The sequence below is a fragment of the Lampetra planeri genome, chromosome 61 (genome assembly GCF_965212315.1).
Source record: "Lampetra planeri chromosome 61, kcLamPlan1.2.h2, whole genome shotgun sequence".
In the NCBI taxonomy this organism is placed as follows: domain Eukaryota; kingdom Metazoa; phylum Chordata; class Hyperoartia; order Petromyzontiformes; family Petromyzontidae; genus Lampetra; species Lampetra planeri.
The window spans coordinates 3,667,241-3,681,599 of NC_136167.1; the positions used below are offsets into that span (position 1 = coordinate 3,667,241).

Sequence of the window (14,359 nt, forward strand, 5' to 3'; positions counted from 1 at the left end):
CGAATAGTAAGGCCTCAATAGTCTCACGGAGACCCATCCACTCGCACAGAGATTAACAGACTCGCACTGGGATCTCTAACTTCGCATACAGACCCATAGACTCGCACAGATCGAGATATTCGCATACATTTTGCAGCGGGCAAAGTATAAATTCGCGAAGACAGCCCGATGTGAAGCGACGTCACCGATTCGATTTGAAAGAGAAACATCACGCCCATCAATAATCCTCTTCGTGTGGCTGTTGTTTTTGCCGAGTAGAAGCAGTGGTTCCACATCGAGGTGGTTGATGAGCCAGATGACTGCGTCTCGAGTCGCAGAGTGGTGAATTATCGCTGCTGTGATGATGCCTCTCCACGTAGATCTGTATGGGACCTATGGGTCTCTTCCGTGAGTATATGGGCATCTATGTAAGTCTATCAGCATTTATAAGTATTGTTTTCTGTGAGTATGGTTCTCTGAGTATCGGTATCTGTGTGAGTCTATAGGTCTCGCGTCACCTGCTTCAACGTACGTTAAAGAACCCGTGATGTAATTTACAAAGAGCAGCATCGCCCCCTCCCGCCAGACTTTCACACACGGGCAGCTGCCACTGGGTGTGCCCCTCGGCTTGATCACACAAGCAGCAACAACATCGCCCCCTACCGCCAGACTAACGCACAGGGGTAGCTGCCACTGGGTGTGCCCCTCGGCTTGACCACACAGCAGCGGCAGCAGTTGCATCGCCCCCTACCGCCAGACTAACGCACAGGGGTAGCTGCCACTGGGTGTGCCCCTAGGCTTGATCACACAGCAGCGGCAGAAATACCAACTCCCGCAGGCTGCGTGCGTCTCGCGTGGTTCCCTCGCTCCTGTGTCACGATCGCGCCATTGCCCCCCCAACCTCCCCCTCTAAGTTGTAAATTCGTCATTGCCTCGTCCACCAAACCTCAGGGGCTCGTAACCCCCCCCCCCTCTCCCATGGGGAGAATGCTTTGGTCCGAGTGGAAAACCCTCACACCTGGATATTCTCCCTGTGAGGTCACGGGGGTCGTGGGAAGGTGTGTGGTGGTGAGCAGGTGTCGACTGCGCAATCAACAGTGACCTGGGTTCGATTCCTGGCTGTAGCGAACATCAGCACTGAGGGTGGGGGGGGGCAATGAATTCGTTCTAAGCATAGCATCCCCCCTTAAGTCCACAGTCTCATATGAGTGCCCGGTACAAAGTGTAGAAATAGACACTGGGGAGACAAAGGTGGCTGAGCAGAGCGAGGGCCACACCACCGTCTCCCACCACTCACCAGTGTTGCCAACTCTTGAGTTGGAAAAACCCAGGACGTATCAACAGAGGAAGACGAATACTTCGCAATTCCAGTAGAGGTGGTAACTCAATGTGAATTGTTCTCTTGAGTGCTACATTGTTAATATTGTTATAAAATAACAACAAAAACTCAACACGGAGTTTCGGGCAATGACCCTTCTCAAAAGCACATAGCAGCTATTTTCTCAACAACAGGACGAACCTCGGGAAAATTGAACAGGTGACAACCCTCCTTACCACTCAATCACCCATCCACTCATTCATTCAGCCACCCACTCACTCACGCACTTAGCCACTAACCCATCTTCCATTCATTCACCCAATAACAACAGCCACCATTTGCTTCTAAGTGGCAGTGACATCACCACGGCGCTTGTGCCAGGCTAGGTGCACTTTGACGTCACATAAAGTGTCGAAAGCTGGCTGACAGGAGGTCACGGGGTAGACCCAGAGACCCAGGTGCCATGGATGTATTGACTGGGATTACTTCGCTCGTTGTTGTTTGTGTCACTCCTCTGCCCTCTGTTGTTGCTGGGGGGCGACTGCGTCCAACTGCCCAGTAACACCCTTCATGAACCTCCTCTACAAAGGCAGATTTTGACCCGACTGGTACCAGTTTTCAGCAAGTCGACTCAGCTCCACATCCACAGTCCGTCTCTTTACCAGCGTGGCCTACCCCACAACTCCGTACCACGCCGCCAACTTCCGGGTGAGGAGTCAACATTACCTCACCCAATGGCCGGTGGGAGGGGTCGGTGGAAGGCATTGTTACCAGCACCAGCACCTCCGTGAGGGGCCCGATGGTGGCAGCCGACACCAGGATAACGGCCACGGGTGGTAAGCGGGGGCGATCCGGCCCCTATCCCAGTAACGGAAACCACTCCCGCTGCCCTCCACGGTGGCGCATCGCTGGCGGGGCTGCACATAGAATTCCTGGTTACACACCTGGTGTCCGAGGTGGACCTCAATGGGTGACCCTCCCCAGCAGTCCCATCCCAGCTCCACTCGCAGTGTGCAGCGCGCGATCCGGGGCCTGTAGGCGGCCTATGTCAACTCCGATTGTGTTGCAGAATCCGGGTACGCCGCCCATTTACCTGCCCTTCCACCAGCCACGTGGCCCCCGTGATTCCTGCCACTAGCTCCCGCAGCCAGTCGCTCGCAGTCGCCGCGTCCTTAGGTGTTGTTGTCGGCATCTGCGTGGGGGTCACTCGCTCACCATTATTATCATCCATTTGTGTTGGGACCACGTCTATTGCACCCCTAGTTGGTCCACTCTCTAGGAGGCGTTGGCATTTAACCCTGGCGCGTGTCTAGCGCGGGCGATCTCGGGACAGTCTCTCACGAGATGCCCCCGACGGTCGCATAGATAACACGCCCGGGGGAGGGCGGTGGCTCCATAGGAGGCCCTTGCCCACTCCCCCTCCCACTACTGATACGCATCTGCCCGAACTCTGCCTCTAATTGGGACACCCGCCCGGTTAGTCCCTCTACCGTGGAGTGTAGGCCCCCACCTCGGCCTAGACTACCTCCATTGTGGACTGCAATTTGTTCATATTTCGGGTCACCTCCCCGCGTACTTGGTGCACCTCCTCGCGGGCTTGGGTCACTTCTTCGAGGGCTTGGGTCACCTCCCTGCGCAAATGGGTCACATGGCCGGCTACATCCCCTATGCCGGTCTGTATCCCTGGAGGCTCCCCCCCCCCTCACTGTCCTGGCGAGCTCCTCCTCCTCTTCCTCCTCTGAAAGAAGGCTCGCGATGGCGCGCTCCCGTCCCAGCCCTCGAAACTGCGCGCACTCATTAGCGAGTCTCTCGTAACCTGTCCTGCGAGGATCGGCCAATCTCCTGGCCCCGGGAAACCGTGGGACTTTCCATCTAGGGGTCCATCGGATTAAAACCCGATGTGCCAGGCAATCCCCCACCAGGACACTACGTGGGTGCGCTGCGTGCGTGTATGTGTTTAGAGCAGGGGCCGGGAGGGAATCGCGGCGCTTGCAGAGTTGTTCCGCGGTCGTGGCACCACACACTCACTCGGCCACTCACGCAATCACCCTCTATGCACTCACCCACTTATTCACCCACCCACCTACCTACCCGCCTACTCCCTTAAGCACCCCAAGACCTGTAGACAACTTCGCAGGAAAGCAACCTCCTCGTTCCAGAAGAGGACGATCCGTGGAAAACCGGGAGAGGTGGCAACACCAGCAACACCTCGTGGGAGCCAACATCTCCCTCTTGCACCTGTGCGGGTGGGAGCGGGGTGCAGGAGGCAGGGTACAGATGGAGGCGGTGATAAAGGAGCAAGGTCACGGAGATAAGCGCGGATATAAGAGGCGATTGCTCGACGACGGCGCACATCAGTCGCCTGTTGCCTCGACCGCGGTCAGCATCTCTCTCTCTCGCCATGATCTATCTACTGCTCGCCGCACTCGTGGGTGCCGCCGGTAAGTGCCAGGCACAGCAGCGATGGCGCGCCCACTCCTGCGAGAACGGCCCCGTCCCCACGACGAGCGACCTGGCTGTACAGTCCGTCCTCCTACAACGTGGCGGTAGTAGTTGCGTTCCTGAAGACCACTGCATTGTGGAAAAATCTCGTTATGGTAACCGTTGATTCAATAGAGAATTAGGGAGTTAAGGGGTAGTAGGTTTCAAAAACACGAACATGACTGACATTTTTCATGATAATTTGTTATATTATTGGTAATTTTACGTATTATTTTACAATTACTGTGTTTTAGTTTAATAATATAATTAATCATATAACCCAAAAATGAGTGAAAATGCATGTTACAGTGTTAGTCGTGAAGCCGCTCAGTGTAATTAAAAGAAAAAAAGTTTTACGCAAAGCGAGACAAATGATATAGGGCGGCGCACAGTCCACGATAATGCGTGAAATGCATAACGCAGGCTGAACAAAGACTGAGGCACGTGGGTAGCAGCTAGAAGCATCCAGCAGCATCCCAATGCCTTGTGTGATGATGCTACGCCGTACGACCGCTTACTCCTACGCGCGAGACGTAGTTCCATTCACTAAATCGCGTTCTATACAATTCGCATCCGCGTTATATATTTTCAAAAAATCTGTTCCCTAATACATTCATCACGTTGTACCAAAATCACGTCATGAAAACACGCGGCGTTACAAGAGAGCAGATTGTACGCGGTGCCCAGAAACCCAAGCGACGAGACGATGGGCAGGAGGACCCAGACGCACAGAGAAAGCCTTGGCACAGCAAACCACGCGTAGCCAATTATCTAGGCTGTGGCCACATCGGCCGGAAAGCGCCCAATGTCAGAAAACTCGGCAGGTTGGAGGCTGCACAGAGATTGGCAGGCGACCTGCCCGGCGTAGCGGGTGCTGTAGGCTGCTTGTGTTGAGGGCAGCAGAGGGGCAGCGCAGAGCAGCACAGCAGCCGCTGCTCTGCGCCCTCTCCACCTTCAGCGATGTGCACTGCCCAGCGGGGTGAGTGAGCTACATGACCTCGCACGCGTCTCCTCGCCGTTGCTCGCCGTGTCCCACCGTGGCTACCGTGTGTCCACGTACTCCACCGTGTGTCCCTGTATCTCCATGTCATTGCGTATCTCCTGCACGTGTCTATATGTGTCTTCATGTCTCGACGTGTCACTTTCACCGTGTCTGTATGTGTCTCTACTTGTCTGTATGTATCACCACGTGTATGTATCTCCACGTATCTGTATGTATCACCACGTATCTGTATGTATATCCACGTGTCTGTATGTGTCTCCACGTCTCTGTATATATCTCCACGTATCTGTATGTATCACCACTTGTATGTATGTATCTCCACGTGTCTGTATGTGTCTCCACGTCTCTGTATATATTTCCACGTGTCTGTATGTATCACCACGTGTCTGTATGTATCACCAGGTGTCTGTATGTATCACCACGTGTCTGTATGTATATCCACGTGTCTGTATGTGTCTCCACGTCTCTGTATGTATCTCCACGTGTCTGTATGTATCTCCACGTGTCTGTTTGTATCACCACGTGTCTGTATGTTTCACCACGGGTCTGTATGCATCCCCACGTGTCTGTATGTATCACCACGGGTATGTGTGTATCACCACGTGTCTGTATGTATCCCCACGTGCCTGTATGTATCACCATGTGTCTGTATGTATCACCACGTGTCTGTGTGTATCCCCACGTGTCTGTATGTATCTCCACTTGTATGTATCTCCACGTGTCTGTATGCATCACCACGTGTCTGTATGTGTCTCCACGTGTATGTATGTATCTCCACGTGTCTGTATGTATCACCACGTATCTGTATGTGTCTCCACGTCTCTGTATGTATCTCCACGTGTCTGTATGTATCTCCACGTGCCTGTATGTATCACCATGTGTCTGTATGTATCTCCACGGGTCTGTGTGTATCACCACGTGTCTGTATGTATCACCACGTGTCTGTATGTATCACCACGTGTCTGTATGTATCTCCACGGGTCTGTGTGTATCCCCACGTGTCTGTATGTATCACCATGTGTCTGTATGTATCACCACGTGTCTGTATGTATCCCCACGTGTCTGTATGTATCACCATGTGTCTGTGTGTATCTCCACGTGTCTGTATGCATCCCCACGTGTCTGTATGTATCACCACGTGTCTGTATGTATCACCATGTGTCTGTATGTATCACCACGTGTCTGTATGTATCACCACGTGTCTGTGTGTATCACCACGGGTATGTGTGTATCACCACGTGTCTGTATGTATCCCCACGTGTCTGTATGTATCACCACGTGTCTGTATGTATCACCATGTGTCTGTATGTATCACCACGTGTATGTGTGTATCCCCACGTGTCTGTGTGTATCTCCACTTGTATGTATCTCCACGTGTCTGTATGCATCACCACGTGTCTGTATGTGTCTCCACGTGTATGTATGTATCTCCACGTGTCTGTATGTATCACCACGTGTCTGTATGTGTCTCCACGTCTCTGTATGTATCTCCACGTGTCTGTATGTATATCCACGTGTCTGTGTGTATCCCCACGTGTCTGTGTGTATCTCCACGTGTCTGTATGTATCTCCACGTGTCTGTATGCATCACCACGTGTCTGTATGTGTCTCCACGTGTATGTATGTATCTCCACGTGTCTGTATGTATCACCACGTGTCTGTATGTGTCTCCACGTCTCTGTATGTATCTCCACGTGTCTGTATGTATATCCACGTGTCTGTGTGTATCCCCACGTGTCTGTGTGTATCTCCACGTGTCTGTGTGTATCTCCACGTGTCTGTATGCATCACCACGTGTCTGTATGTGTCTCCACGTGTATGTATGTATCACCACGTGTCTGTGTGTATCACCACGTGTCTGTATGTATCTCCACGTGTCTGTATGCATCACCACGTGACTGTATGTGTCTCCACGTGTATGTATGTATCACCACGTGTCTGTGTGCATCACCACGTGTCTGTATGTATCACCACGTGTCTGTATGTATCCCACGTGTCTGTATGTATCTCCACGTGTCTGTATGTGTCACTACGTGTCTGTATGTGTCACCACGTGTCTGTATGTGTCTCCACGTGTCTGTATGTATCTCCACGTGTCTGTATGTATCACCACGTGTCTGTATGTATCCCACGTGTCTGTATGTATCTCCACGTGTCTGTATGTGTCACCACGTGTCTGTTTGTGTCACCACGTGTCTGTATGTATCTCCACGTGTCTGTATGTATCTCCACGTACCTTGACAGCGGCGGCTCCGCTGGGAGGAGACCACATTGTGGGTGGCGAGGAGTGCGTCCCGCACTCCCAGGCGTGGCAGGTCTCCCTCAACATCGGCTACCACTTCTGTGGCGGTTCCCTCATCAGCGACGAGTGGGTCGTGTCCGCCGCTCACTGCTACCAGACGTGAGTGGGGGGCGGGTGAGGTGTGGTGAGGTGTGGTGAAAGCGTGCGGTCTGGCGTGTGGAGAGGTGTATTCACAGTAGATCAGGTGGTGAGAAGCGAGGTATAAGGTGAAGTGTCTGGTGAGGAATATGGTGAGGTGTGAGGAGAGGTGTCGTCACAGTAGACCACGTGGTGAGGTGTGAGGTGTCGTCACAGTAGACCACGTGGTGAGGTGTCGTCGCAGTAGACCACGTGGTGAGGTATGAGGTGAGGTTTCGTCACAATAGACCACGTGATGAGGCGCGGGTGGTGAGGTGAGGCGTGTGATAAGCTCGTCTGTGTCTACCCCCCCTCCACCCGCTTGCCCCCCTCACCCCCCTCAGCGCGTCCCGTATCTCCGTGCGCATCGGCGAGCACAACATCTTCGCTAGCGAGGGCACCGAACAGTGGATCCAAGCCTCCAAGGCGATCCGCCACCCGGGCTACGCCTCCAGCACCATCGACAACGACATCATGCTGGTGAAGCTGGCCAAGCCGGCCACGCTCAACGCCTACGCGCAGCCCGTGGCCCTGCCCACCGCCTGCGCAGCCGTGGGCGTCATGTGCACCATCTCGGGCTGGGGCGAGACCGAGACCGCCATAGGTACACCTACACGTGTCTCCATCCACGCGTCTTCTCACCATGTCTCCATCCACGTGTCTCCTCACCGTGTCTCCTCACCCCCCCCCCACCACCCGCGGGTCCCCAGGCAGCCCGGACGTGCTGATGTGCGTGCAGGCGCCGGTGCTGAGCGTGGCGGACTGCGAGTCCGGCTACCCGGGAGACATCACCGACAACATGGTGTGCCTGGGGTACATGGAGGGCGGCAAGGACTCGTGCCAGGTGCTCGCCTACCCCGCTCTCACCTACCTCACTCACCTATCTCACTCATCTACCCCACTCACCTACCCCACTCACCTACCCGCTCTCACCTACCCCACTCACCTACCCCACTCACCTACCCCACTCACCTACACCATTCACCTACCCCACTCTCCCTACCCCACTCACCTACCCCGCTCTCACCTACCCCACTCACCTACCCCACTCTCCCTACCCCACTCACCTACCCCACTCACCTATCTCACTCACTTACCCCACTGTCACTTACCCCACTGTCACCTACCCCACTCACCTACCCCACTCACCTGCCCCGCTCTCACCTACCCCACTCACCTATCTCACTCACTTACCCCACTGTCACCTACCCACCTCATCTACCCCACTCTCCCTACCCCACTCACCTACCCAGCTCTCACCTACCCCACTCACCTACCCCACTCTCCCTACCCCACTCACCTACCCCACTGTCACCTACCCCATTCACCTATCTCACTCACTTACCCCACTGTCACCTACCCACCTCATCTACCCCACTCACCTACCCCACTCACCTACCCAGCTCTCACCTACCTCTCTCACTTACATCACTCACCTACCCCGCTCTCACCAATCTCACTCACTTACCCCACTCACCTACCCACCTCATCTACCCCACTCTCACCTACCCCACTCACCTACCCAGCTCTCACCTACCTCTCACTTACATCACTCACCTACCCCACTCTCACCTACCTCACTCACCTACCCCACTCTCACATACCCACCTCATCTACCCTGCTCTCACCTACCCCCTCACCTACCCCACTCACCTACCCCACTCTCACCTACCCCACTCACCTACCCCACTCTCACCTACCCCACTCATCTACCCCACTCTCACCTACCCAACCTACCCACCCCACTCACCTACCCAGCTCTCACCTACCTCTCACTTACATCACTCACCCCACTACCCCCTCACCTACCCCACTCACCTACCCCACTCTCACCTACCCCACTCACCTACCCCACTCTCACCTACCCCACTCATCTACCCCACTCTCACCTACCCAACCTACCCACCCCACTCACCTACCCAGCTCTCACCTACCTCTCACTTACATCACTCACCTACCCACTCACCGAACGTTTTTACAATGTGGGAGGAAACCAAAAAAGCCCCAGAGGAGAAGCATCACTACCACCCCACTACCCACTTGCTGTACTGTCACCCTACTACCCACTTGTTGTACTGTCACCCCACTACCCCACTTGCTGTACTGTCACCCTACTACCCACTTGTTGTACTGTCACCCTATTACCCACTTGTTGTACTGTCACCCTACTACCCACTTGCTGTACTGTCACCCCACTACCCACTTGCTGTACTGTCACCCTACTATCCCCTTGTTGTACTGTCACCCCACTACCCACTTGCTGTACTGTCACCCCACTTGCTGTACTGTCACCCTACTACCCACTTGCTGTACTGTCACCCTACTACCCACTTGCTGTACTGTCACGCCACTACCCACTTGCTGTACTGTCACCCCACTACCCACTTGCTGTACTGTCACCCCACTACCCACTTGCTGTACTGTCACCCCACTATCCACTTGCTGTACTGTCACCCCACTACCCCACTTGCTGTACTGTCACCCCACTACCCCACTTGCTGTACTGTCACCCCACTGCCCACTTGCTGTACTGTCACCCCACTACCCACTTGCTGTACTGTCACCCCACTACCCACTTGCTGTACTGTCACCCCACTACCCCACTTGCTGTACTGTCACCCCACTACCCACTTGCTGTACTGTCACCCTACTACCCACTTGCTGTACTGTCACCCTACTACCCACTTGCTGTACTGTCACCCTACTACCCACTTGCTGTACTGTCACCCCACTATCCACTTGCTGTACTGTCACCCCACTACCCCACTTGCTGTACTGTCACCCCACTACCCCACTTGCTGTACTGTCACCCCACTACCCACTTGCTGTACTGTCACCCTACTACTCCACTTGCTGTACTGTCACCCCACTACCCCACTTGCTGTACTGTCACCCTACTACCCACTTGCTGTACTGTCACCCTACTACCCACTTGCTGTACTGTCACCCTACTACCCCACTTGCTGTACTGTCACCCTACTACCCACTTGCTGTACTGTCACCCCACTATCCACTTGCTGTACTGTCACCCCACTACCCCACTTGCTGTACTGTCACCCCACTACCCCACTTGCTGTACTGTCACCCCACTACCCACTTGCTGTACTGTCACCCTACTACCCACTTGCTGTACTGTCACCCCACTACCCACTTGCTGTACTGTCACCCTACTACCCCACTTGCTGTACTGTCACCCCACTACCCCACTTGCTGTACTGTCACCCTACTACCCACTTGCTGTACTGTCACCCTACTACCCACTTGCTGTACTGTCACCCCACTACCCACTTGCTGTACTGTCACCCCACTTGCTGTACTGTCACCCTACTACCCACTTGCTGTACTGTCACCCTACTACCCACTTGCTGTACTGTCACCCCACGACCCACTTGCTGTACCGTCACCCCACTACCCACTTGCTGTACTGTCACCCTACTACCCACTTGTTGTACTGTCACCCCACTACCCCACTTGCTGTACTGTCACCCTACTACCCACTTGTTGTACTGTCATCCTATTACCCACTTGTTGTACTGTCACCCTACTACCCACTTGCTGTACTGTCACCCCACTACCCACTTGCTGTACTGTCACCCTACTATCCCCTTGTTGTACTGTCACCCCACTACCCACTTGCTGTACTGTCACCCCACTTGCTGTACTGTCACCATACTACCCACTTGCTGTACTGTCACCCCACTTGCTGTACTGTCACCCCACTACCCACTTGCTGTACTGTCACCCCACTACCCACTTGCTGTACTGTCACCCTACTACCCACTTGTTGTACTGTCACCCCACTACCCACTTGCTGTACTGTCACCCCACTACCCACTTGCTGTACTGTCACCCCACTACCCACTTGCTGTACTGTCACCCCACTATCCACTTGCTGTACTGTCACCCCACTACCCCACTTGCTGTACTGTCACCCCACTGCCCACTTGCTGTACTGTCACCCCACTACCCACTTGCTGTATTGTCACCCCACTACCCACTTGCTGTACTGTCACCCCACTACCCCACTTGCTGTACTGTCACCCCACTACCCACTTGCTGTACTGCACCCTACTACCCACTTGCTGTACTGTCACCCTACTACCCACTTGCTGTACTGTCACCCTACTACCCACTTGCTGTACTGTCACCCTACTACCCCACTTGCTGTACTGTCACCCTACTACCCACTTGCTGTACTGTCACCCCACTATCCACTTGCTGTACTGTCACCCCACTACCCCACTTGCTGTACTGTCACCCCACTACCCCACTTGCTGTACTGTCACCCCACTACCCACTTGCTGTACTGTCACCCTACTACCCCACTTGCTGTACTGTCACCCCACTACCCCACTTGCTGTACTGTCACCCTACTACCCACTTGCTGTACTGTCACCCTACTACCCACTTGCTGTACTGTCACCCCACTACCCACTTGCTGTACTGTCACCCCACTTGCTGTACTGTCACCCTACTACCCACTTGCTGTACTGTCACCCTACTACCCACTTGCTGTACTGTCACCCCACGACCCACTTGCTGTACTGTCACCCTACTACCCACTTGTTGTACTGTCACCCCACTACCCACTTGCTGTACTGTCACCCCACTATCCACTTGCTGTACTGTCACCCCACTACCCACTTGCTGTACTGTCACCCCACTACCCCACTTGCTGTACTGTCACCCCACTACCCCACTTGCTGTACTGTCACCCCACTGCCCACTTGCTGTACTGTCAACCCACTACCCACTTGCTGTACTGTCACCCCACTACCCCACTTGCTGTACTGTCACCCCACTACCCACTTGCTGTACTGTCACCCCACTACCCCACTTGCTGTACTGTCACCCCACTACCCACTTGCTGTACTGTCACCCTACTACCCACTTGCTGTACTGTCACCCTACTACCCCACTTGCTGTACTGTCACCCTACTACCCACTTGCTGTACTGTCACCCTACTATCCACTTGCTGTACTGTCACCCTACTACCCACTTGCTGTACTGTCACCCTACTACCCCACTTGCTGTACTGTCACCCTACTACCCCACTTGCTGTACTGTCACCCTACTACCCACTTGCTGTACTGTCACCCTACTATCCACTTGCTGTACTGTCACCCCACTACCCCACTTGCTGTACTGTCACCCTACTACCCACTTGCTGTACTGTCACCCCACTACCCACTTGTTGTACTGTCACCCCACTACCCACTTGCTGTACTGTCACCCCACTACCCCACTTGCTGTACTGTCACCCTACTACCCACTTGCTGTACTGTCACCCCACTACCCACTTGTTGTACTGTCACCCCACTACCCACTTGTTGTACTGTCACCCCACTACCCACTTGTTGTACTGTCACCCCACTACCCACTTGCTGTACTGTCACCCTACTACCCACTTGCTGTACTGTCACCCTACTACCCACTTGCTGTACTACCCCACTTGCTGTACTGCCACAGGCGCCCGGCTTAATGAGCCCCCCCCCCCCCCCTATCGCCTCTGGGTGCAGGGAGACTCTGGAGGCCCCGTGGTGTGCAACGGGCAGCTGCAGGGCATCGTGTCGTGGGGACGCGGCTGTGCGGAACCCAACTACCCGGGCGTCTACACCAAGGTGTGCAACTACAACGCCTGGATCGCCGAGACCATGAGCGCCAACTAGGAATGCGGACACCACATGAGTACCAAACACACGGATACCATGAGTACCATCTACACCGACAGCATGGGTACTAACTACACGGACTTTTTATTTGAGGCTGAGGTGACCGAGAGGTGCTCATGGTGGCCGTGAGCGGGAATCGAACTCGGCTCGACGGGTTCTTAGCGCAGCGCAAGCCACTGCGCCACCGGACCCCCCCCCCCCCCACACACGTACACACACACATGCGTGTATACACACACGCGTACACACACGTACATCCACACGCTCACACGCACGGAAGCACACGTTGTGTCTCTGAGTTCACGTGGCCGCTGTTCACTTGACGATAATAAAAGCCTGACAACCGCCGTGTCGCACTGAGTGTAAGTCGATCCTTCTCTCCGTCCCCTTTTTAGTTGAAAACCCCTATGGGGGGTTGATTTTACTGAACGTGCCGATTATTCTGTCCGATGAAGAATCCCAACGCTGTTTCCACACGGGCGACCTCTTGTTGTTGTTTGTTGTTGTGTGGGTTAGAACGCATAATTGCAACATCTGCATCTCCTCCAATCTGCCCCCCACCACCACCACCACGCCCTGGACTTGCGCAGAGGCCACCACTCGCACGAAAGTCCCAACTACTCCAATCCGCCAAATACCTCGGGGACCTCCGAAGTAGTCGGCCAATTCCTTCCCAGTCGCAACCTCAAAAAGCCCTTCACTCCCCCTCCTCTGTGTTATCAATAGAACCACGGGTCTCTGTGTCCGCGGGTCGCTGTGTCCGCGGGTCGCTCTCCACGCGGGTCGCTCTCTACGCGGGTCGCTGCACCGTTTCGTAGCATCTGAGCACCAAACTAGAGTCTGCCAGTGCTGTGTTTTGCGAATGTTATCCACATCGTGCGAAGGCCTGGACATTGCTCTTCAAGTTGATTCGGATCGTTTTTTAGGGTTAGATCGCGTAAATATATAAATGTGTCGTTAAACCCGCCACCACCCGACACAGCAAATCAGTAAGGTTTGTCACGTAAACAGAACTTGGCCAATTCGTTGCTAGTACAGCAACATCGGTGTGTTGGAGAGCAAAGCCACAACATTTACCATCTGACTACGACATTTACCATCTGACTACGACATTTACCATCTGACTACGACATTTACCATCTGACTACGACATTTACGCCAGTACTTACCACGAGCTTCACCAGAAGACAGCCTTCGTCAGAAATTTCCCCGTTGCACCTGCGACCGGCCTCCGAGCGATTGGGAGCTTAGAGACGGCGGCTGTGGTGCTACTTTGTGGACCACGTCGCCCCATCTCGATGCGCCAACTCCAGCAGCAAATTGCGCTCACTTCAGTTGGCGGTCGACGTTCGAAGTGATTTCTTTTCAGTTCATGTATTTGGTATAGTCCTGTGAGCCCTGTGAGCCATGCGGCTCTTGAATCGGGTGCAACCGCAACAAACAAAAACACGAACAAGAAACATCTTAAAGTGACGACGCGCAACAG

At 54.2% G+C, this 14,359-nt stretch overlaps 1 protein-coding gene across 1 annotated transcript; it reads left to right on the top strand.

The window, feature by feature from the left end:
* The first annotated feature begins 3,652 nt into the window (after positions 1 to 3,652).
* Positions 3,653 to 13,220, top strand: LOC144736567 (trypsin-2-like). The gene is made up of 5 exons (XM_078619123.1): positions 3,653 to 3,738; positions 7,026 to 7,182; positions 7,545 to 7,804; positions 7,911 to 8,044; positions 12,721 to 13,220. Exons 1-5 carry the CDS (start codon positions 3,699 to 3,701, stop codon positions 12,868 to 12,870), a joined length of 741 nt encoding a protein of 246 aa, XP_078475249.1. The 5' UTR covers positions 3,653 to 3,698; the 3' UTR covers positions 12,871 to 13,220.
* The last annotated feature ends 1,139 nt before the right edge of the window (positions 13,221 to 14,359 follow it).